The sequence below is a fragment of the Helicoverpa zea genome, chromosome 27, assembly GCF_022581195.2.
Source record: "Helicoverpa zea isolate HzStark_Cry1AcR chromosome 27, ilHelZeax1.1, whole genome shotgun sequence".
In the NCBI taxonomy this organism is placed as follows: Eukaryota; Metazoa; Arthropoda; class Insecta; order Lepidoptera; family Noctuidae; genus Helicoverpa; species Helicoverpa zea.
The window spans coordinates 2180818-2203257 of NC_061478.1; the positions used below are offsets into that span (position 1 = coordinate 2180818).

Here is a 22440-nt window from a genome sequence, read left to right on the forward strand (position 1 = left end):
ATGTCGGTATGGTTCAAATTAAGTTGAACATACATCGTACATTACTTACGATATTATAGTAAACGGTACTGACAATTGAATTGTTTGTATCTGACGCCGGCCATTTTGGATTTAATAAATCTGTCATTGGCTCCTTTTGGCGGGACAATGACTTGGTTATGATATTGCAGAATATGTATTGTCGATTACAGTGGCGAGGCGTCCTTATAAGCCGATTCCCATCGGCTTCCCTTTCGAATTTCAAGAAAGAAGCATAGGTATAAGTTATAATATAGGTATAGGTATAATTAATATAATCATTTAAACCACACAATATAAATATGTAGGTATAACAAAACGCCTACCACCGTAAAAAAATTGTCTATAAATTACTTGAAACATTTTGCTCCTACTAAATAAGCCGCGGCTTCCTCCTCCATACAAAACTACGCTTGCGTGACGTCATCCACGCCGCGCCGCGCGATTTTCGCAAAATAAGGGCGAGCGGTAAGCCGGGTCACGGAGCGGCTTCCACCAATCAAAACTCGCGAGTGAACGAGAATGAACGCGTCAAGAGTAGAGTAGCTATATCTGTCTACGCGCGAGTGACAGCGCTTTCTCAAATATGTAAACAAACAAATCAGACAAATTCACTCTCATTGTTCTTATTTTGTTTTAGATAATACCATTAACAATTTGTTCTTTGTATTACTTAATTGAATTTATTAGTGTGTGTATCATTTGGAAATAACATAGTTCGTGTGTGTGTTTTAGTTACATTATGTCAACATAGATGGCGTTGTGCATTTTTATGCAAATCCTGAATCGCGGTGTTAAGATTCTCCGCGATTTAATGACCCTAGTTGGGAATTTATTTATTTTTATGAATTCACCATTTTGATTAAATAGTTGGCAGTATCATTACTCCCTACTAATTCCCGCGATCGCACTGTTTGACCTGGTACTCAGTACAAGTACAGTACTGCGTGTACCTAGTGAAAATAGAGATATCTACGTTGAAATGATGTATTTTCATACGTAGACAGTTGGCATCACATATAGCATTTATCGCATTAGACTGTTTTCCGATCCGACAGATTGTTTACTTTAGGAAGGAACTTATTTTTCAAGGTTAAGTTTTGAGAATAAAAACGTGTTATAAAACTCGGGCACGCCGCTCGGGTGAATTACCTACCAATATTACGTCTATATTAAAATTACTAACGTCCTGACGGATAAATACCTACGATAAATATCAATGGCTAACAGGCCGTTGTAAATTAAATACTTAAAATGTATTGTTTCTAGTGCCAAGTTTTCTCAGATTCTAGTACCTAGTTAATATACCTAACTAAAGATAATAAAGTTTTATAGATATTAAAAATCTGCCGAATTCCTCGAGAAAACATGTTCAAACTATCAGTCTCTCAGTCAGTGCTAAAAGGTGGACTGAGAAATTACCTCCATTACCTCTCCCCCCCCATCCCTGAGTACTCCCCCCCCCCAGTTTTTTTTTTGCTTCGGCTTCCCTATTTCATTAAACCACCCTTCGCCACTGGTCGATTACATAGTTGGTTTTCTTTTCATTCGATTTTTTTCTTGCAAAATAAAAGGTAACTGGGTTCAGGAGGTCTAATAGGCAGTCGCTCCATGTGGCACACTGGTACTCAGCTGCATCCGGTTAGGCTGGAAGCCGACCCCAATATCGTTGGGAAAAGGCTAGACAGATGAAATATTATTTGAAGCTAAATTATTAAAGGTCATTCGTATATCCTTCTTCATTGCCAGAATTATATAAATGAAAAAGTAATTCAACTCTAAGCTGAATTCAAGATGGTTATTTCCAAAACTATATTAAATTGTCTACCACCAATCAATTCAAAATCAACAATATGCAGAACCTCACAAGTACAAGCAGTACCCACAAACGTCTTGACCTGACCATTATCTGACCCTGCTCGAGCCAAGTGGACCCAATTCCCGACATCCACACGCCGCTCGCGTTCCTCTCTGCCATTGGTCAGGGAATTAATGACAATATTGCGTACTTATTCCTTTGACCGTCTACGTATGTACCTTCAATTTAGCAATAGACGTTCGACGAGTTGACGTCCGCGCGTGTCGGCTGTTCGCGCTAATTTGATTTGAATTTCGAAAACTTTCCAACTGATATCCGTTTAGCGGGTAATTTGAATTAATTCTTTTTTCGTTTGTTGCAAAAATGGTGGACTAATGGTTTTTTTGAAAGACGGGGACGGTAGAGGTGAAATTTTTTATGTGTGTTTCGCCAATATGGCTTTGTAGAAAAAACTGTGATGAGATATTCGGTGCCCCCGAATGTTATATTTTTTATGTGTTATCAAGGACTCGATTTAAAGGTGAGAACATGTGGATTGATTGTGTCTTTTTTTGTGTGGTACTGGTTTTATTTTATAAGGAGGTATTTCTTTTATTTTTCGACTAATTTTCATGATCTTAATTAATTCATACTAACAAGTAAGAAACTGCCAGCAATTTTTTGTTTTTCTGCTATTTATGAACTCCAAAAAATTGCAATAATTATAATAAACAAGCTTATTATTTAATTAATGTGCATTTCTTTTTTCATCATAAATCCCTTTTAAGTATATCCACAAATATTTATTTATGGTTGTCTAAGGATTTTGTTTTCTTCCATCTTTATATTGCGGTTTAAAAAATACATTAAATCAATTAAATGTTCGATGCGCTTGCGACGCAAATCAATTGATTTGAGTAGGTCTTTCATGATTCACGGTGCAAGTCCTAATCTCTTTTTCTCATAACATACTTTAATATTCACGCACATACTGTAATAAAAGGAAAGATTTGAATATGTACTTATGTAGCAAATAAACTCAGAAACTACGACGCCGATTCATCGAAAAATCTTTCATCTTTAAAATTGTCTCCATTATAAACGAGTTTCTTTTTATTCGGGTACAGGATGTTGTTCCCTGGAAACGTGGCAGTCAGCTTGTGTTGCTTTGCCACACATACCCTTCTTCTTACTCCTGCCCTGTTCCCAATTTTATTTGGGGTCGGCGCAATATGTCATCCTCTTCCATTTTCCACACATACCCGAAGCTAAAATATAGTTCAAAAAACCCTGAATAACATTTTTTCCAATCTCCAGCTCCCAATTAGATTGGAGTCAAAAACATTTATTTTTCGCAATTGTCAATGATTTCTCGACTCAGTTCCGCGAAGACAATTAACGCTGGGTTGCCAATTAAAGAATTAGGCCCGTTTGTGAAGAAATCTCCATGACGTATTTTTTTGTACTCGAATTCACAGCTCGTCATCTGCCTAGCCTTCTTCCAGCTATGTTGGGGTCGGCTTCTAGTCTTACTGGATGCAGCTGAGTACCTTTTTTCACGTGGAGCGACTGCTTATCTGACCTAACCAACCTATTTATCAAGGCAATCTGGTACCCCGTGGTAGGATCAGGCTTACTGGCTTCTGACTGTCCGTACTCATTGCCAATGAATTTCAGTTGAGAGTTGGGACCCACTAATTTAAAGTCCTGCCAAATTCCACTACCAATGCAATAATATGGTAAACGTGAAAGTTTGGATATGAGGATGTTTGTTGCTCTTTCTATATACCATCATCACACACTATTTTTTATCCGGGTGCGGGAAGTAGGTTCTTCAGAATTTCGGAGCGCGGATCAGACCATTCAGGAATATAATTTATTTTCCAAAACTCACGAACTGATTCTTTTACAAGCAAACCTCTTTAATTTTTGATACTCAAAGACTTTTATTACTCACCTTCCATTTCTTTCTACAATCTTCGCAGCCGTACCAAGTACGCTCCATATTTGCATCACGTGGCACTCAATTGTCGGCCATAGTGCAAATAGATGTCCAAGGCCTTGCCATATAAAACTAAGTGAATAATTTACTGTAAGAGTGCAGACCTAAGGAATAGCGGTCTGCTATGAGTATATGAAGATGGGTGGTGATAGGTTTAATTTGGAGTGTCCTACTATATTGTTAATGGGAAAGTTTGGGTGTAAGAATCTTAAGACCTCTTTTACGCAAAAACTACTGGGTGGATTCTGATGGAACTTGGCAGTAATACTAAAATATAGGTTATTTTTTATCCATTTGCGAAGGTAGTTCCGTCGGGACGCGGATGAAACTACCTACCAGTTGAAGCTAGAAGTTTATATGTATATTTCTATCTAATGTGCTGGGATGAGGATTTTTCGACTTGAAAAGCTAGAATGATCATGCTTCAACAAAATGGCGTCTGTCGTCCGCCATATTTACTTTTAAAGCGAGAGATTTTTATGTTATTTATAAGGCTGTGCGAAGAAAGTTAAGGTATTTATCAGATTGAAATAAGTGCAGAAAAGGATAATACCTGTAGATATTTACGTTTATGTATTGATATATATTTAGACTGCCGCGTGATCGATTTAAAATAGCCATATGTAGGTGGAAAATATTTCTACCCGACGGACGTCTCAAGACCAATAGAGGCGGCGCTAGTGTCTATGCAATATCTTCGTGTTCAGGCAAAACTAAATAGTTCCACAATTTTTCGCCTGACGTGAGTCGTGGCGCGGCGACTTGAGTCTACAGCCCATTTCAAAACATCTGTATCTTTTATTCTAAAATATCAACTGCGTTAATAAAGTCAAATTTTTTGCCTATATTTTAATCCTTAATTAATATTTTTTCTCTAATTCCAGGAGCCGTAGTACACCGCCCCGCCAAAAGGCCAAGCACTACACGAAGAATCGAGAGGTTCACCAATCGCGAACTGTGCCACATGGAGCCCACCCTCACTCACCCAACATATCTGATCGGAAACCGCTTCACCAAGAAAACCTTCCCGGGACAGCCCCAAGAGTACCACCACTGCCGAGCTAATACCAATATGCTCCTAAAAATAGAAAACCAACTCCTGCAAAGCCACCGCCAAAGAGAAACGACCGGCATTAAAAAGTTATACAATTCCTTCTTCGTTCTATTCTAATTTCGTTCAATCACTCAATCATTCACTCATTTCATTCATCATTCAGTGACTTTTGTGTTGGCATGGCCAAATTGTGATGGAATTTTATGATCTAGATAAGGACTATAGTATGCATGATAGTCGGAAGGAAGACAGCTATACTTGGGAGTCTAGCGTGAGATTAGCTCTGGTTGGTAGGGAAGAGGAACTCGGGATGTATTTGGAAGAGAGGGAAGGGAGGAAGCGGAAGTGGCAGGGGGAGGGGAAGATGATGCGGAGGGATGACAGCGAGGAGAAGGAGCAGAGAAAGGTGCCTCCTAAGAAGGTTATGGGTGAGTACTCAAACCACTTTTTTATCGGATGGTCCAAAAGATGAGCATTTGATGAGGTCAAGCTGCAAAATCAATTGCAGAAAATAAATGGGGTTCTCCCCAAACTTTTTGTCATCACTAAAAATTGCGCAAGTCGCTGCGCAGAAAATAATTCTAGGTATCAGCGGTTTGATACTATGCTTTTGGACCACCCTGCATTTCAGCTCTTATGATACGTATTAGTTTTGTTTTATGGCCAGCTACACCATCTATCTACAAAGATACATGTAGTTGGTGATACTGTAAAAAAAACCATGCCAAAAAAAAATTGCCTTAGGTTTTGGAACTTTCTTCACAACCTGGCAAATTTTATTTCTTACAAATAACGGCCAGTTTCTTCATCAAAAGTTAAAGTAATGTCTTAAGTAAAAGTAACGGTCAAATACGTTTTTTCAAGGCGAAAGTGACAGCAAAACTAATAGAAAAATTGAATTTCACCGTTACTTTTACTTTAGACATTACTTTGACTTTTACTTTGGCTTTAACTTTTGATGAAGAAACTGGCTGTAATTAATTTTACGATAGCAAAACTAGACAGAAATAGAACATTAGTAAGGAGGTTCAAATATGCACAGATGAATGCATCTTTGAAAAGTATGTATACAAGACGATAGATAGAGCCACTAGTAACAGTTAACTTACCTTTATTTATCTCAAAATATCTTTTTAATAAATGGTATTTTGTTACTCGAATTAAAAACTGGTTAGATTTGCTAGGAAGTTTGTTCATCACCGTTTCTTCTTTCCAGCCATAACACTAGGAAGCGGTAAATGGTGGGCATTTTCGGGTTGTTCTCCAATGAAATTGTCTAGAAAGAATGCTAATTTAATTTAATTCAACTTTCATTTAATAAACAAATATCTACATATTTACATAAATAAGCACCTAAAAATAATCTTATGTTAGACTTATTTCAATAATCGATCGTTTGATTATAATATATCATTTTATTTAACTTCTAGGCGACCGCGAATGACAAAATATTAATTTAACCTTACGTGGCCTGATAAATAGTTTTAACATTTTTACACAAAACAAACAACAGACAGATACAAATTTCTTTATTTAACGAGACGTAACTGCTATTGATATTGGTCTACCAATCAGCGATGACTGAACAAAGATTACGTTGGTGTAGACACGACAGATTAGTTTATGTTCTGTGCCTACTTGTGACAGAATTACATGACTAGTAGATGTGTGGAAATGCAAGATGATTTTTGGATAATTATACATTCTGATTAAGCTATTTACAATTTACAACGTGTTTTGTAATTAGCTATAATTAATTGTTTTATTTCAATAAAATATAGTGTCTCACCTGCGATTAAGAGATTGTTACCAACCTACATGATACTTACTATTCTTAAAACCTAGACTGAACGTTGAAGGCATTTTCAGAATAATTATGCGCAAATACTTTGATTTTGATTTACTTTATCTTCGTACTGACTAGACGTTTAGCGTCACAGAGTACACCTACTCTAAGGCACAATAACACCACTAAAGTTAAATAAAAATAATCTTTGACAATACTGATAATGCAGTAATGAGTTATGAATATAACGCACAAAACAGTGGCTCATCACGCGTCGCGAACGACAAACGTGTTTGCGATTATTTGGTCGCACGTCTAAAAAGTGTTTTGTGTTAGTGGTTCTACAAAAATTGTGTTTTTTGAAATCGTGTGTGTTTTAAATTAAAATAGGAAGGAGGAAATTTATGGTAAAATTGATAGAAAAATATTATCTAAATGTCTTTTGGGATTTCGCAATGTTTTTTTTGTGGTAACTTTGTTTATATTTGTTAGTATCTTCTGTATAAAGATGCAACCAACCTTGTTAATAAGTCACATTGATTGCTTACATCTAATTTATTTACGGCTACTATGTATTATCTAACATATAGATCTATTTTTTCCCTAAACATAACCTGGGCAGAGGCCTTTTCCTAATCTGAACTGTCCTTCAGCTGGGCAAAGGCCTCCCCATCTTGTCTTCACCCCTTTTAACGCCTACAACCAAAATTGGTTGCAGCATTCGAAGGATTGACAGGCGTTTAACATATCTTTTATTAAGGGAAACAAAACGTGTCTTGAATTTTTTGATCTGTCTTTCAAATTACACTTACATAAATATTTATACAGCAGGCAGGTGAATATCTCAGATCAGCATCTTGAATCTAAATCATCAGAATTCACTTCACGAAAAATAATTTATCACTACCCACTTCCAACCTCTAGGCTGTTTCGAAATCACATCAATCTTAGTATCGTAGTTTGTCTCAACATTGTACAGTCAGTAAGGATGCTAATAATCCTCAGGGTAACTGGGTTGAGGAGGTCAGATAGGGCAGTCGCTTCTTGTGAAGCACTGGTACTCAGCTACATCCGGTTAGACTGGAAGCCGACCCCAACATAGTTGAAAAAGGCTCGGAGGATGGATGGACTCATAATCATCAGCCCTTTTATTTTCCCACTGTAGGATTGGCAATTTCAGACTAAAGTCCAGGTTTCCTCAAGATGTTTTCCTTCGCCTTTACTCAGTCACAGTTTGTTACATATAGAGTTTAGGGTCTGAAATACTTACTTTTTGATGTTCATGATATACCGAGGAACTCTGACACACGGGCTTGCTACTAAAATAGGGGTGATTAAAAACCTGCAGCTCGCATTATAAGAAGACGGAAGAAGTCAGGATAATGTTCTCTAGATCACCTGCCTAGCCTTTTCCCAGCTATCTTGGGATCGGCTTCGAGTCTAACCGGATGTAATTGAGTACCAGTCTTTTACAAGGAGTGACTGCCTATCTCACATCAACTCAGCTACCCGGATAACCCAATAGCCCTTGGTAAGACTGGTTGTCAGATTTATTTTCTGCTGAAATGACTGCCAAAGATGTTCAAATGACAGCAAAAGATAATGTTCTCTGGATGTATAAAGTAAATTGCTAATCCCTCAAAACGTGAGCGAAACCGTAGGATTTTATTAAGCTAGTATTGAAGATAAATCAGAGCATTTTGTTATTTAATTTTGTCACGTACAAATAATGATTTCCTAGTTTGTTATCCGTAACCTCGTAAACTTTAAACCGGTATCATTTCTTATATCTTGTTGCTATGTGAATTTTATATTTCATATGTAAAATACATCATCTTCACTATTATCAAATAAAATCATGTATTTTACATCATCTTCGCTAATATTATGAATGTGAATTTGTATGTAACGGTCTCTCGGTAGGACGGCTGAAGCAATTCAGAAAATAAGAGTGCAGGCTTATTTCCGTGTAGGTAAATATAAGGCGTAGTTATTCCGTGTTTCGGAAGGCATATTAGATTATTCGAACCGGTGGTTGTGTGGTCCCGGCTGTCATTGGAACATCTTTGGCAGTCGTTACGGGAAGTTAGAAGCCAGAAAGTCTATCAATCAGTCTCACAAAGGAGTATCAGGTTGCCCGGGTAGTAGGAGGAGGTCAGATAAGCAGTCGATCCATGTGGCACACTGCCACACAGCTGCATCCATTTAGACTGGAAGCCGAACTCATCCCAACATATGGGATATTGGCGTAGATCTCAGGATACGGGCCTTACAACTAGTCTTGCCAAGTAGGTCTAAAATTTTGTCTGGCTAAACTAATTTTAAAAGCTGGTTTGTGGAGGTCAGATAGGCAGTTGCTGCATCTAAAATACTTTCGATTAGACCGAAAGCATATTTCCTTGTGTATATTTAGTAAAAACTTAATACCTCGACACCCGAGTTTTCTATCTTTTTTTAAATAGACCATGTCTACGCTTGTCAAAAATCTGTTAATTAATAGTCGAGTTAATTAACCTGAGAGGCCACTATCATAACCAGTTATTAAGTTTATTGCATCATCATAAAGTTTTAGTTTAATCATTTCTTTGTTTGTTCGTTTTATTGTGTTTGTGGTGACATTTCCACTAACTTGAATACTGTCATCCGTTTTTTATTTATTTTTCTTAAGTCTCCTCCATGCTGTGGAAAACACATAAAAATATTTAGTCCCGTCTGTTATTTTGTTAATCTTTGACAGTACTTGCGAGTAGTTAAGAACATTTTTGGTTATCACCTGTCTTACCAAGGGCTCTGGAATACCTCTCTGTGATCTCTCTCTGATGGTGTCGGATTGCCGTCCTATTTTGATATGAGAGTGAAGGAATAGGGAGTACACCTGTGTCTGCGCAAATGCTCGTGCACTATAATATGTAATGCGTAGTTGGCTAATCTCTTTAGATCCCATCTGCCGGGGCTGCGGGATTGTTCGAAACAGTTACCGCGGCCCTAGTACATACAGGGCTTAATAAGGAACATGGTGGGTTTTAGTCAGTCTGACATTCCCTCATGCTGTGACCACAGCAGGAGTTCATTTGATGATTTCCTCCAAGTTGGGGGACACCATTTTGTTGTTATTTTGCAGTGGACATATTTAGGCTCCAAAGACTATGATTAAGACCTCCAATCCTCAGATCATATTAACCATAAAACAGATCAACTTCTAAGATAGGCACAACTCATTAATACCAACCTTTGACATCGCGCGTGTCTGTCAGTTTGAAGCCGTTGGCAATAACTGTATATGATACTGAGTGACCCCTGACACAAACCAGCTCACTGGATACGCGGACATTTTGTTGTAATTTATAGGTTAATGCTGATAAGGGTGGTCTGGTTTTGATTTGGATGTTAAAAGTATGCTTTTTAGAACAGTTCTTGTAAAACTTGATGGCAGCCATATTAGCCCCGCCTCCCTCATCCTTCGCCATCCGCTGATACCTAAACTTGTTTCTACGCAGCGACTCCCACCGACTATCATCATTTGCCAACATTCTTACCGACTTTGTTAGGGTCGGCTTCCAGTCTAACGGGAGGCAGCTAAATGCCAGTGTGCCACATTGAGCGAGTCCCAACCTGAGCACCTCAATTTATTTACGTGGGCAAACTGATACCCCTTACCAGCTTTTACACTTTTAATTAATAATAATTTTGATTTTTCAATTTTTTTTTTGCACTTAGGCAGTTTCCACCAAAATATAAAATTATTATTTTATTTTATTAAGTTTAACTAAACGATGTATGTTTAGTTAAAATTAATAAAATAATACTACATATAGTAAGTTCAACTCAGTCTTGCGCGCGGCCTTATGTGTGGGTAACCCTTGTACATACACAGTGACTTTGTGTGCGTGACAAGAGGTACAGTCGGGTACAAATACAGTTATTTAGGGGTTACGGCTGTTTAAAGAAAAACAGTTATTATAGTTCGGCCATTCAGAGAATGCGTTCCTGACACGTCGCGATTGAACTGACGACGTAACTTTGCAATGGCGTTGCAGTTACGATAAAAATATTTTTGCTGGTTGTTTACCGTTTTAACAATTGAGGAGCATTAAAACAACATTATTATATCAATAACACTAGTTTACAAAATCAAACTTTTTGCCTGTTGCCGTGGATTTAATGGCTGGTAACATTCACTTATGTTTAGTTTTTATTAATTACACCCGCAAAAATTTTTTTGTAGCTCGACTTTACTTGTTATTGACTTTCTCTTTTCTGAACCTTTTTCAGTCGCTGAAGTACGTATTTTATTGTAATTATACAAATATGTGAAGTTTTTACAACACGAGTAGTTCAAGGAGGCGGTGTTTGAACAATCCAAACCATGTTTGTTACTTACGTGGAGAATATGTGTTTGAGAAGAGTAGAAATGTCACCAGAGACGCTTAAAAATACTTATTTTTTATATTTTGGAATGTTGTTAGATAAAAATGACAAATCTTGGGCTCCTGATTGTGTTTGTAAATCGTGCGTTGAATATTTAAGATTATGGAAAAGTGGTAAAAGAAGTACTTTTCAACTTAAAACACCAACTATTTGGAAAGAATCGAAAAATCATCTCGACGACTCTTACTTTTGTAGCGTGAACATAAACAGCTTAAACACCAAAAATCGAGCTAAATGGCAAAACCGAAGTAGAACATGTGTTTAGCGACCAGTGCAGCATTCACCTGAACTTTCAGAGAATAAAAATTATATTGAATTTTGAAAAATTATAATGAAAATTATGTTGAACTTGTCGAAGACCTGCTTTTACAAATAAGAGGTATGGGATGCAATTTGAGCATAAACTCACTTCCTCTTCAGTCATCTGGACAGATTTTCCAGAAAATTTAGGAGATATGAGCGAAGAGCAGGGGAGAACGTATGCATCAAGATTAACGTGTCATGGAAGAACGTTATCAGGGTTTCTGGGATGTAAATATGATGTCTGACTATTGCTGGTCTCTGATACGCCATTTCCCAAAGTCTACACATAAGAGAAGAGCTTTAAAGCCAAGTTTTTTGGAACTTAACAATTAATATAATTTTTAAACAAATATTCTTTAAGGTAAATCCACGTTTTTTCTCTTTAAACCGCACTTAGCTGAATCTCAAAAACTAGAGCTGATAAAAAAAAACTACTAATAGTTTTAAATATGGTTAAATATGAGTAGTCAACAACAGCTTAAAAAATCCCGGCAACAAATGTACTGTAAACTAGTGTAATCAATGAATGTAGTTACGTCGTCAGTTCAATCGCGACGTGTCAGGAACGCATTCTCTGAATGGCCGAACTATACGTAATTTAATGTTTATTTATTTATAATGATTCTGAATCGCTACTTGAAGAATCAAATGATGAATTTTCGGATTCGCTACTCTCACCGAGGTAAATTATAAATTTTGACTCCATGTCAAAATGTCTACAGTATTTTTCTTTTTTCTTTTGTACATGTCGACAAGTATTACCCAACATCCCTTCATCAATATGACTTAAACGTTCATTTATGAGTTTCATTATTTCCGTCTTATTTTGGTCGACATAATGTCGACCAAAATAAGCGAAGCAATATTATTTTTTAAAATTCCCCATACATTTTGTTTACATTATTATACTAGATTATACGTCTTTTTACATTCTTAGTCCACAATTTTATTTATTGTCCGCGTACCCCGAGATCTAGAAAATATGTAAGGAGTATTTAATTCATCTTAGATATTTCACTCTAATCTCATTTATTTCTCTATCTCATTTATTTCTTAGATACTGTCAACGTCAATTTGAAAAAACTTATGAGAAAATAATGAAAAACTGTAAAATGTAATAATAAAAAGCTTTGAATGTTGTTTCATTTTTTGAAACGCTACCTGACTCCTTAAACATTTTCTCCGTGAAGAACTAGACATTTTCGTAAACGACTGTACCCATAACAAAAAGCGATAAGAACACGTCATGCTCGGACGACGTCACTGTCACACGAATGAAAGTTGTATATTTACAAGTCGACGCACACATAGGGCCGCGCGCAAATCTGAGTTGAACTATCTATACATCGTTTAGTTAATGGATAATGATGTGGAAGAAGGCCAATTACAAGTTTCCATTCATAACAATCAAAATGGGCATTTACAAAACGACGAAAAGTTTCAGGGTACATACCAAATTACAAAATTCTGCATACAGCCAAAATACAATGCGAAAACCGTCTGACTTACGCACTTTCACGTCACATCTCCTGAACCAATTTAACTAAGAGAAGAGCCTGAGAAAATACATAGGTGACTATCAGGTTGCGATATGTGGTACCGCGGGGAACAGCTAGTAATACTAGTTTAACCATTTTATGCTTAAGATACAGGATGTATCAGTCCATACGTAAATACTTCCAAAAATATCCGGGTATTGTCCTAAAGATACCGATTTGTTTATTAACCAGTTTCCATAAATATCTTCAGTTCACACTCGTTCGTGCTAATTATCTATGACGCTTGACTTCAGCGACAATTTGCACGATAAACTTGACATCATCATCATCACTTCATATTTAGATTTCATAGGTACTGTCCCTTTCTTACATGTCTTGTGTGTTTTTGTTAAAAAACAACTAGCTTCTGCCGGCGGTTTCACCCGCTTTCTAAAGGAACTATTTCCCATACCCTGGTGGGAAAATTAGGTATCTTAAGTCTGTTTCCTGGCTCTTTCCTACCGTCTTTTCCTGAGTTATAAATAGTGTAGGTTTCTAACAAGACCTTTCTTTTGCTCATCCGCATCTATCTGTATTGTCGCAATTTTATTAACTACACAGATTATTGTTCGGTTTTCACCAATAGATGGAGTGACTCATAGGATAGTATGGTTGTTGCCAGTAAATATTGAAGAGGTATCTTAATTTTTGAGAAATTAAGAAGCACACCGACTCGTATAATCTCCCAAGTCGCTATAAAGTTTGCCGAAAACTATACACAAAACACAACCTTAAATACCAACAATATTTGCTCCTAATTCACTTAGTACCTAAGACCACGCCTCTCTACATACTTCCTTTTTGCGAAAAGGTTATTTTTACAAATACAGTCAAGCAAATAAAACGACTTAAATCAGTAAATGTTTCCGAAAAAACATTCAACCTTATATTTATGACATAAAGTTGAAAATCCGTTAAAGAAATTTCACAGTTGGTAGAAACTTATGCTGACATCTGTACATTTTTATACTAGACACCTACACTTGAAACGTGTACTATATTTACTAGCCTCGATGTACAATACGTATTATTGTCATAAGATGCAAAATCACGCTCAATTATCGCGAGTCTGACGTAACATAGCTTTATCTAAATAAAACACCTGTGTGTTTGCTTAATACCGTATCTGTCACATTTTATACACCTTTGACTAGAACAAGCACAGTTTGCGAAAAAATAATTTTCAATTCTGAATCCACCTTTTCGAAAAAATCAATCTCAGTACTCGCACTTGGCCAATTTGTCTCTCGCAACCTTCATCTTATATTTGCACTGCAAGAAAAAAAAAAACAAAAACATTAAATATTATGAAATTATCTTCACGTAAAAAAACATTATTTTGTCTACTCATTCGAATATCGATGTATCTCGGGTCACTTTGTAATCAAAGCAAAACATATTATATCTTGACTAAAAAAACAGTTTACAGTATAAAAATTAAATATTTGTAAATTATATCACTTCGTTTTTGATAAGGAAGTCTCGAAAAATTATGGTGATTTCTAAAACTTACTTGATTGGGCGATTATTTATTTCCTTGTCCCGACATATAAATTTATATCATCACTTTTGTCAATCAACACACTGCTGGATACAGGCCTCTTCTCATACAGAGAAGGAATGAGCGTTAATCACCACGTACGCTCCAATCATATTGAATGTAGGTGCCTGCAACGATTTTCTACATTTTTCATTTTGGTAAAAGTCTAACAAACCCTTAAGCTGCACCCACAGTGACAGGGGTTGATTTCCAACCTAAGGCTGGTAGATCTCGTTTATGTCAACTGCACTAACCTGACCTTTTTTATTTGATGAGAAATCATCAACTGTGACTGACATGACTCCTCCCGCTGTGGGTTAGTAGCAAGAGGGAGTGCCAGACTCTCACTGACTAAAAATCATCATGTTCCTTCGTAGGCCTTTTATGTACCTGGGCAGCGGTAACTCTTTCGAACAATCCCGCAGCCTGACTGTAATAGCCAGACCTGAAGTCAAAAATTAACAAGCATTATGTATAATTTTATGAAGTGGGAAAGACTTAAAAACTTCCATAGTTGCTATGCTCGCCTTATCTTGGCAGTAGTGGGTATATGTATAATCAATTCTTCATGTAAAAGCTTACGAACATTGTTTAAACATTAGAACAAGATCTGGCTAAGTGGGAATCAGACTTTCCACTGTACTAACAAATATTATTACTATTTCACCCACCCATTTAATTTTCTTGAATGACTGACAGGTGCTGTAAAAAAATTGGATTCAGTATTGTGACTTTAACGAATTGGTTGGTTGCCTTAATAAAAGGACATAAACCTATCGATTTTTCTTATTTATAAGCAGTAACTGAATATTGGAGTAACCCAAATTGTAAAATATCACGATCAAAAAACTATGGGGCTAAATAAAATAGGACGAAAAGATAATCCAACAGTGTGAGTGCAAAAACAAAACAATCTAAAACACAAGTGAAGTGATAAAACGAAACTTTATCAGTAAAATGACACTAGAACACTTTTTGAGCGCGACGAAGTACCACAGAAATATCATTGTAAGCCAAGCCAACACATGGACGTTTAAACTATCATTTTGTGACTGGTACTTCTGACAGTGACTTCAAAACTTCCAAAAAACAGGCTGTGATATCATTACAAATCATTTAAAAGTACAGCGCCCTCTGTTATTCGAAATATTGAAAACAACGCCGAGATTTGAAAACTTTGTGGAACGTTGCGTCGCCATCTAGCGGTGGCGAGCTGAACTTGCAAGGAACTTAGCGCCATCTTTTGGTGTGTGCCGTCAAGCTGTCGAACATGGTTGAGGATACGGCTCAGCAGCAGGACAGGGTGTCCGCTGCTGCGGTTCTCCAGTTTGCTGCAAGAGAAGCGAGGGAGGGGAGGAGGTTCACCGAGTTCGGGGCGCATGCGTTCGCCAGCATCACTTACAATGCTTACGGTACTTTTTAATATCAATTTTATATTTGTAACAATGATTATTTGGCCACTTTCTGGTAATCAGTTGCCGTTATCTGCCATCACGAGGAATTCTGATTCAAAAATAATATGACGAAAAGAGCAATATTTTTTTCCAAAATTGCGTAGAATAGCTCTACTTTTGGATACTTGTCTCGTTTGCATTGCCAAAAAAGATACTTTTTTCTTACCTACATTTTTATTATTATGGAATACAGCCATACCACCAGATGTTTTATTAAAACATATTTAAAGAGTCTTTAGTATACAATTCTTTAGTATGTAAACGGTCCCATTTACTTCTTTTATTCGTTGTCTCTTTAATTGGTGTAAATTAACCCAATTCACAATCATTTGCGTTTTAAACTTCCACGATTGAGTAGGTAGTAACGCGTTCAAATGACTGTGTTGACACTTTTAGTGGCAGATTGGTACTTATCGGTGGCTTACGTAACTGCCACTTGGTACCAAGTGCCTACCGAGATAGTACCACTGGTACTTTTCCATACACGGGTAGTGCCAAGCGAGATATTGCGCAAAAAATTGCAATTATGTTGCTTATTACATGTTCTTTGTGATTGTAGGTTTTAATACTTGTTTTTTTAGTGCCAATCGGATTGATATTTATAAGGAAGACGAATTGACAAGCTCTGTTAAAAGTTCAGACTTATGTAATTATTGTTATTGAATTCGAATTAGGGTGATTTTACAAAACGCTGGGCAACTTGTTATTTCTACGAAGTTGCCTCATTGGTCTAGCTATCGCAAGTGCGGCTGCTGAGCACGAGGTCTTGGGTTCCATTCCCGAGTCGGGCCGAAATCGCTTTGTGGCTTTTAGAAGGTTCTCACAAAGCAGCTCGGAGCCTGGAAGTTGGTGGTTGATACACCCGTGCATCGGAGAGCACGTTAATATCGGTCCCGCGCCTGAGCTATCTCCGGTGGTGTTCGAATAGTCGGGATTTTCTGTGTCCATAATGTTAGAACAAGATTTAATGAGCTTACCATGTTAACTAGACAATAACGCATGTGTGTTATGCAATAGGTAAATTGGCAGATAAGTCTCAAGTTAACGTCGCCTTTGTTTCAAAAATGACATTTTTTATTTCAATTCAAATGACATTCTAATTATTGAGCTTATATTGAAAATGTCCTTATATGGTGATATTTATCTAATGTCAAATTAGAGTGATATCTTTACAAATAGCTGCCATTGTATAATATTATTTTTATTTACTGTGGAACTTATTGTTGTTATAATACTTCTATTACTACTCTACACATTAAATTTGTTAATCTCGGCTGCCATTAAACATCTTTGGCAGCCGTTACAAGGAGTCAGATGCCTGAAATCCGACAACCAATCTTACCAAGAGGTATTGGGTTGCCCGGGTACCTGGGTTGAGTACTACTCAGCTGCATCCGGTTAGACTGGAAGACGACCCCAACAATGTTGGGACGAGGCTAAGCAGATGGCACAGGAAGACTATCAGAAAATACCTTAAACCCCTTTTAATTGTTCTTTTAATCGTCGTAATTTAACCAAGAAATTAATTCGTGGAGACACAGATAGACGAAGTAGTTACAACTAGTTCACCGCTCGGCTGGGTCAAAGTGTACGAGATAAGGGCGTGTACTGGATCGCTCGTTGTTTCAATAGCTTTATTGATAGTTCGTTTATGTATCTAGGAGTTGGCTTGCAGACCTTGCTTGAAGGTTTTCATGGAGATCTGATGTTGAATATGACAGATGTCATCATCATCTGTCGAGCCGTTTCCCAACTATGTTGGGGTCGGCTTCCAGTCTAACCAGATTCATCTGTGTATGTACCAATTGGCCACATGGAGCGACTGCCTATCTGACTTCGTCAACCCAGTTACCCGGGCAACCCAACACCCCTTGGTAACACTGGTGATCAGACTTTCTGGCTTCTGACTACCTGTAACGACTGCCAATGATGTTTAAATGTCAGATAATTAGGAATAATATCTATACTATTTTAGAGGGATTTCCCCCCTTATCTAGATAAGGTGTTGACGTGATATTCATGAAATATGTAGGTATTATTTGTTTTTGACTGAATTATAGTTTTTATATGCAAAAATAAACATTTTAAACAATAAAGAGATTATCTACCTAAATGCTTCTAGCCAAACTTGTAAAATAAAGGAACAATTTTTTAATATTATAAAGTTCATGAAAAGTGCTCTTCGCAAGAACTACTGTTCCGTTTTGAAAAAATATTTCAGATTTAGATAGGACCACGGCTGAAGATTACTTTTTCGCTAGACATGGATGGAGCCGCACGAAACAGCTTATATGTCTAGTAAAATTAAAAAAAAAAAGAATACTGGTCATAACTTAATCTCCATAACTTAACTTAAGGATATTTTTGCCTAAAGAAACCATTCTAAATCTGGTACCAGACATTTTATTTGTATAAACATCAGTGTACATGGAATTATGCAGGTTGTTAAAAAAATCTGGACCATTAAATTTAGATTAACCAGACACAAACTGGTATATATAAAAGATATTACCTATATTCAAACCATTTAATTAAAATGTACTTTTAATTATCTTTATTAACTCAATTAATAGTTCCTGGTTAGCTCAAACTTACAGGTTTGGCTAGAAGCATTTATATGCTTATTCCACTTATGTATTTAAATGTTTATTTTTGCATTTTAAAAGTATAATTTAGTCAAAAATAAATATTAAATATTTCATGAGCTTCGTGAGAGCATATTATTTAGATAAAGATAACAAGTTGAGCAGTTAGTGTATCTATTTATATTTGTTGCTACCCGAGTCGATAATAAGCTGTTTATGAATAGGTAATTATCATCATCTGCCTAGCCTTTTCCCAACTATGTTAGGGTCGGATTGCAGTCTTACCGACACGATGCAGCTGAGTACCAGTGTTTTACAAAGAACGACTACCTATCTGACCTCCTCAACACAGTTACCTAGGCAACCCCATACTCCTTTGTAAAACTGGAAAGTCTGACACTTTCTGGCTTCTGACTGCCCGTAACAATTGCCAAAGATGTTCAAATGACAGTCGAGACTCACCAATTTATCGTGCCTTCTGAGACAAGGACCAACTCGTCGTGTCAAGATGGTCACCCTACCACGAATGCTGCTTAACCTTATGAGCGATCGGTCTGCGCGGCTTTCAACTCAGTTACAGCAAAAAAAAATACCTAATAGTAGGAGGGCCAAAATTCATATTGATATATACCCAACAAAAAAATATAATTTATATTAAAAAACAATGACTGTCACTCTGATAAAGTGTTCGTAAACAAGTAATATCTGAGGTCAATAAGTTAATAATGATGAACCGACTTATTCTGGATCGTGTAGTTATTACATCAACGTGTGCACGTTCCCTTGTGTAATTTGAGGAACCTTCGATTCATTGAAAAGACTGTCTACGGAATAGGGACCTTAATAATAATAATAATAAGCCCCGCAGGGCATCTGAGGCGGATGACGGGGAGTAGCGACCCCGCGGGGCTATATATCCGAGTGCTCCAGGGAGAGTATACTGTCCCCCATCTCCGGCCTGCCGGAGTGAAGCATGACGGGGGATAGGTCTCCCGCCTCTTGGCTTGCCTTCATCGGCCGGTCAGAGTGGAGTCGCTAGAACAAGGTTAGTCCTGCTCGGAGGGTAGGTGCCTCGTGGTAAGTGGCGAGTGGGCCGGTGATGCTGGACCCACAGGGAGCGCGTGATCTGCGTTTAAAGTCCGCCGAGGTATCCTCACCCTTCTCAGCCGCTCATGTCCCTGTTGCCCTCTTGTTGCTTTTCAGTGACTGATTCCCGGGGGCCCAGTAAGTGAGTTGGCGAGTCTCCACCTGCCATTTTAACATGTATTTAATACATTGTCATCGGCAGGTGCCATAGTTCCCGTAGTTTCCCCATTCCTAGTCCATTAGCATCCCATCACAATAGCCCAAGTAGTTTTCATCCATAGTTAGCAATAGTTTAGCACAGAACCGGGGATTGTCCTTGGGTACATTTCTATAGTGTATACGGGGATAATCGTCGGTTTTGTGTCGCCATTTCATTAAAGTTGTCTCAAAAGGGCTTCAGCGTGTTGGCTTCGGCCCCACGTTCGCCTTCCAAAAATCCGGGACTCTGTAGTCCCGTGGTCGGTCAGAGACATACAAGATAATAATAATATAGCCTTTATTTCCATGCAAGTTACATTGAATGTACATAAAACAAAACTGAATAAAAATCTAGACTAATATATACGCATGGCCCCGCTCTGGGTATAGGCCTCCTCCAGCTTGTTCCATTTTTTTCGATTTTTTGCTTTCATCATCCAATCTTTTCCTGCAATCTTCTGAATTTCGTCAATCCAGCGGTCCTTGGGTCTGCCTTTACTCCTTGTTCCGCTTGGACCTGACCATTCAGTGACTCGTTTTGTCCATCTTTCGTCTGTCATGCGGGCGACGTGTCCCGCCCATCTCCACTTGAGTTTTTGCGCGTGCTGTGCTGCGTCTATTAGCTGTGTCTTTTTTCTAATGTCTTCGCTCTTGCATTTATCTTTAAGTTTTATGCCTAAAATGCTTCTTTCCATAGCGCGCTGGCAGGTACGTATTTTGTGTATAGTTTTCTTTAGGAAAATCCAAGTTTGTGCTCCATATGACAGGCAGGGCAGTAAGCATGAATCGATAACTTTCTTTTTGAGCTTCAGTGGGAGTTTTGCTTTCAGTATTTCTTTAAAGGTCCAGTACTTTCTCCAAGTCATATTGATACGGCGTTGTAGTTCATCTTCGTGTCTTGATTTCTTAAATGATATTTGTTTCCCAAGATATATATAACTCTCCACGTACTCTATAGCTGTTCCGTTTACTATTATAGGTCTTTGTATGCTATTAGTTGCAACTTTAGTTTTTGAGGTGTTTAATTGTAGGCCTATTTTTTTGCTAGCTGTATCTATAGTTCGGCCATTCAGAGAATGCGTTCCTGACACGTCGCGATTGAACTGACGACGTAACTTTGCAATGGCGTTGCAGTTACGATAAAAATATTTTTGCTGGTTGTTTACCGTTTTAACAATTGAGGAGCATTAAAACAACATTATTATATCAATAATCAATGAATGTAGTTACGTCGTCAGTTCAATCGCGACGTGTCAGGAACGCATTCTCTGAATGGCCGAACTATAGTTCTCTTATCATTGTTTCCAGCTCGTTGCTTGTTTTTGCAAATATTATGATATCATCTGCGAATCTCAGATTGCTAAGGAATTGTGTACCTATTTTTATTCCTTTCTTTCTCCATTTAAGTTCTTTCATGATATCTTGTAGCACGGCTATAAATATTTTTGGGGACAATGGGTCTCCTTGTTTGACTCCTCTTTTTATATAGATTTTTGGTCCAAGTCTGTCCAGTTTCACCCTGCTTGTGCTATTTTTATATATGTTTTTGAGTATGTTTATGTAGGTTTGTGAAACAGCTTGGTTTGTGAGCGCTTGCCATATACTCTCGTGTGAAATTGAGTCGAAAGCTTTTGCGTAATCTATGTAGGCAAGGTAGAGGGGCTGGTTGAACTCTGTGTGTTTTTCTACTATTTGGTCCAATGTATGTATGTGATCTATGGTGGAGTAGCCCGGACGGAATCCTGCTTGTTCCACTGGTTGGCTCGCCTCTACGCTTGTTGCAATTCGTTTTTCTAAACACATGGCGAATAGTTTGTATAATGTTGGCAACAGGCTAATAGGTCTATAATTATTTATATCTGTAGGATCTCCCTTTTTATACAACAATATTATTCGAGATTCGCCCCAGCTCTTAGGTATTTCTTGTTTTTCTAAGATCCTGTTAAATAGACTTGTGATGGGGCGTATCAACATTTTCTTTCCAGTTTTAAGAGCTTCGTTCGGGATGTTATCAGGACCTGGGCTTTTTTCCTTTTTTAATTTGTCTATTTTTTCCAATATTTCCCCGTAGTCAAAAGGCGCGACGGGTGTATTTTGTTCTAGTTCGTATCTTCGGAACTCGTTTCCTTCGCTGCACTCTTTTTGATAGAGATTTGTATAAAATTCAGTAGCTATATTTATAATATCTTTTCGCGTTTGTAGTTTGCTTGTATATGTTTTTGCTTTCAGTGTATGTATCCATTTTTTCTCTGTATTTATTTGTTTGTATGCTTTCTTCTGACTACCAGTGGTAATTAGGTTCTTTTCAATTATTTCTATTCTGTAGTTATCGTAGTCCTTTTTTAGCATTTTGTTTGTAGTTTTGTAGATATCTGTAAGTGCTTGTTTCTCCTCTTTGGTTTTGGATGGTTTATTTTGAAGTTCGATGCGTTTCTTAAGTTGTTGTTTAGTTTCTTTGGTAAGAATAGCTCTACGGCTTTTTGTTGATGTGACAGCATTTAGACTTTGCTTTATCGCCGTTACTACCTTTAAATAAAATGACTCTATGTCATCGCTGTGCTCCCATTGTATTTGTAGAGATTTTTCCTCCAAAGTGTCGATATACGCTTGTTGGTTTTCGTCGCTCCATGTTTCAAATCGACTTTCAGCA

General features: G+C 37.4%; 2 protein-coding genes across 4 annotated transcripts in view; both read left to right on the top strand.

Annotated features, from left to right (window-relative positions):
• The first annotated feature begins 1838 nt into the window (after positions 1–1838).
• On the top strand, positions 1839–4989 carry LOC124643294. The gene is made up of 2 exons (XM_047182219.1): positions 1839–2357; positions 4703–4989. Exons 1-2 carry the CDS (start codon positions 2255–2257, stop codon positions 4987–4989), a joined length of 390 nt encoding a protein of 129 aa, XP_047038175.1. The 5' UTR covers positions 1839–2254.
• A 76-nt stretch (positions 4990–5065) lies between these two features.
• Positions 5066–22440, top strand: part of LOC124643292 (transcription factor CP2) — a 57785-nt gene continuing 40410 nt past the window's right edge. For 2 of the 3 annotated variants that reach the window (XM_047182214.1, XM_047182215.1), the window contains exon 1: positions 5066–5300. In XM_047182214.1, coding sequence (XP_047038170.1) covers positions 5066–5300 — 235 coding nt within the window. Of the gene's footprint in view, positions 5301–15709; positions 15880–22440 lie in introns of those variants that run through there. The other variant, XM_047182216.1, reaches the window with a different exon arrangement.

What these genes read in the sequence shown, in the direction of transcription:
- LOC124643294 (XM_047182219.1), top strand. Translation starts at nt 2,255, where the DNA reads ATGTGTGTTTCGCCAATATGGCTTTGTAGAAAAAACTGTGATGAGATA. An exon ending in ATCAAGGACTCGATTTAAAG is followed by an intron (nt 2,358 to 4,702) that starts GTGAGAACATGT and finishes CTCTAATTCCAG; the next exon opens with GAGCCGTAGTACACCGCCCC.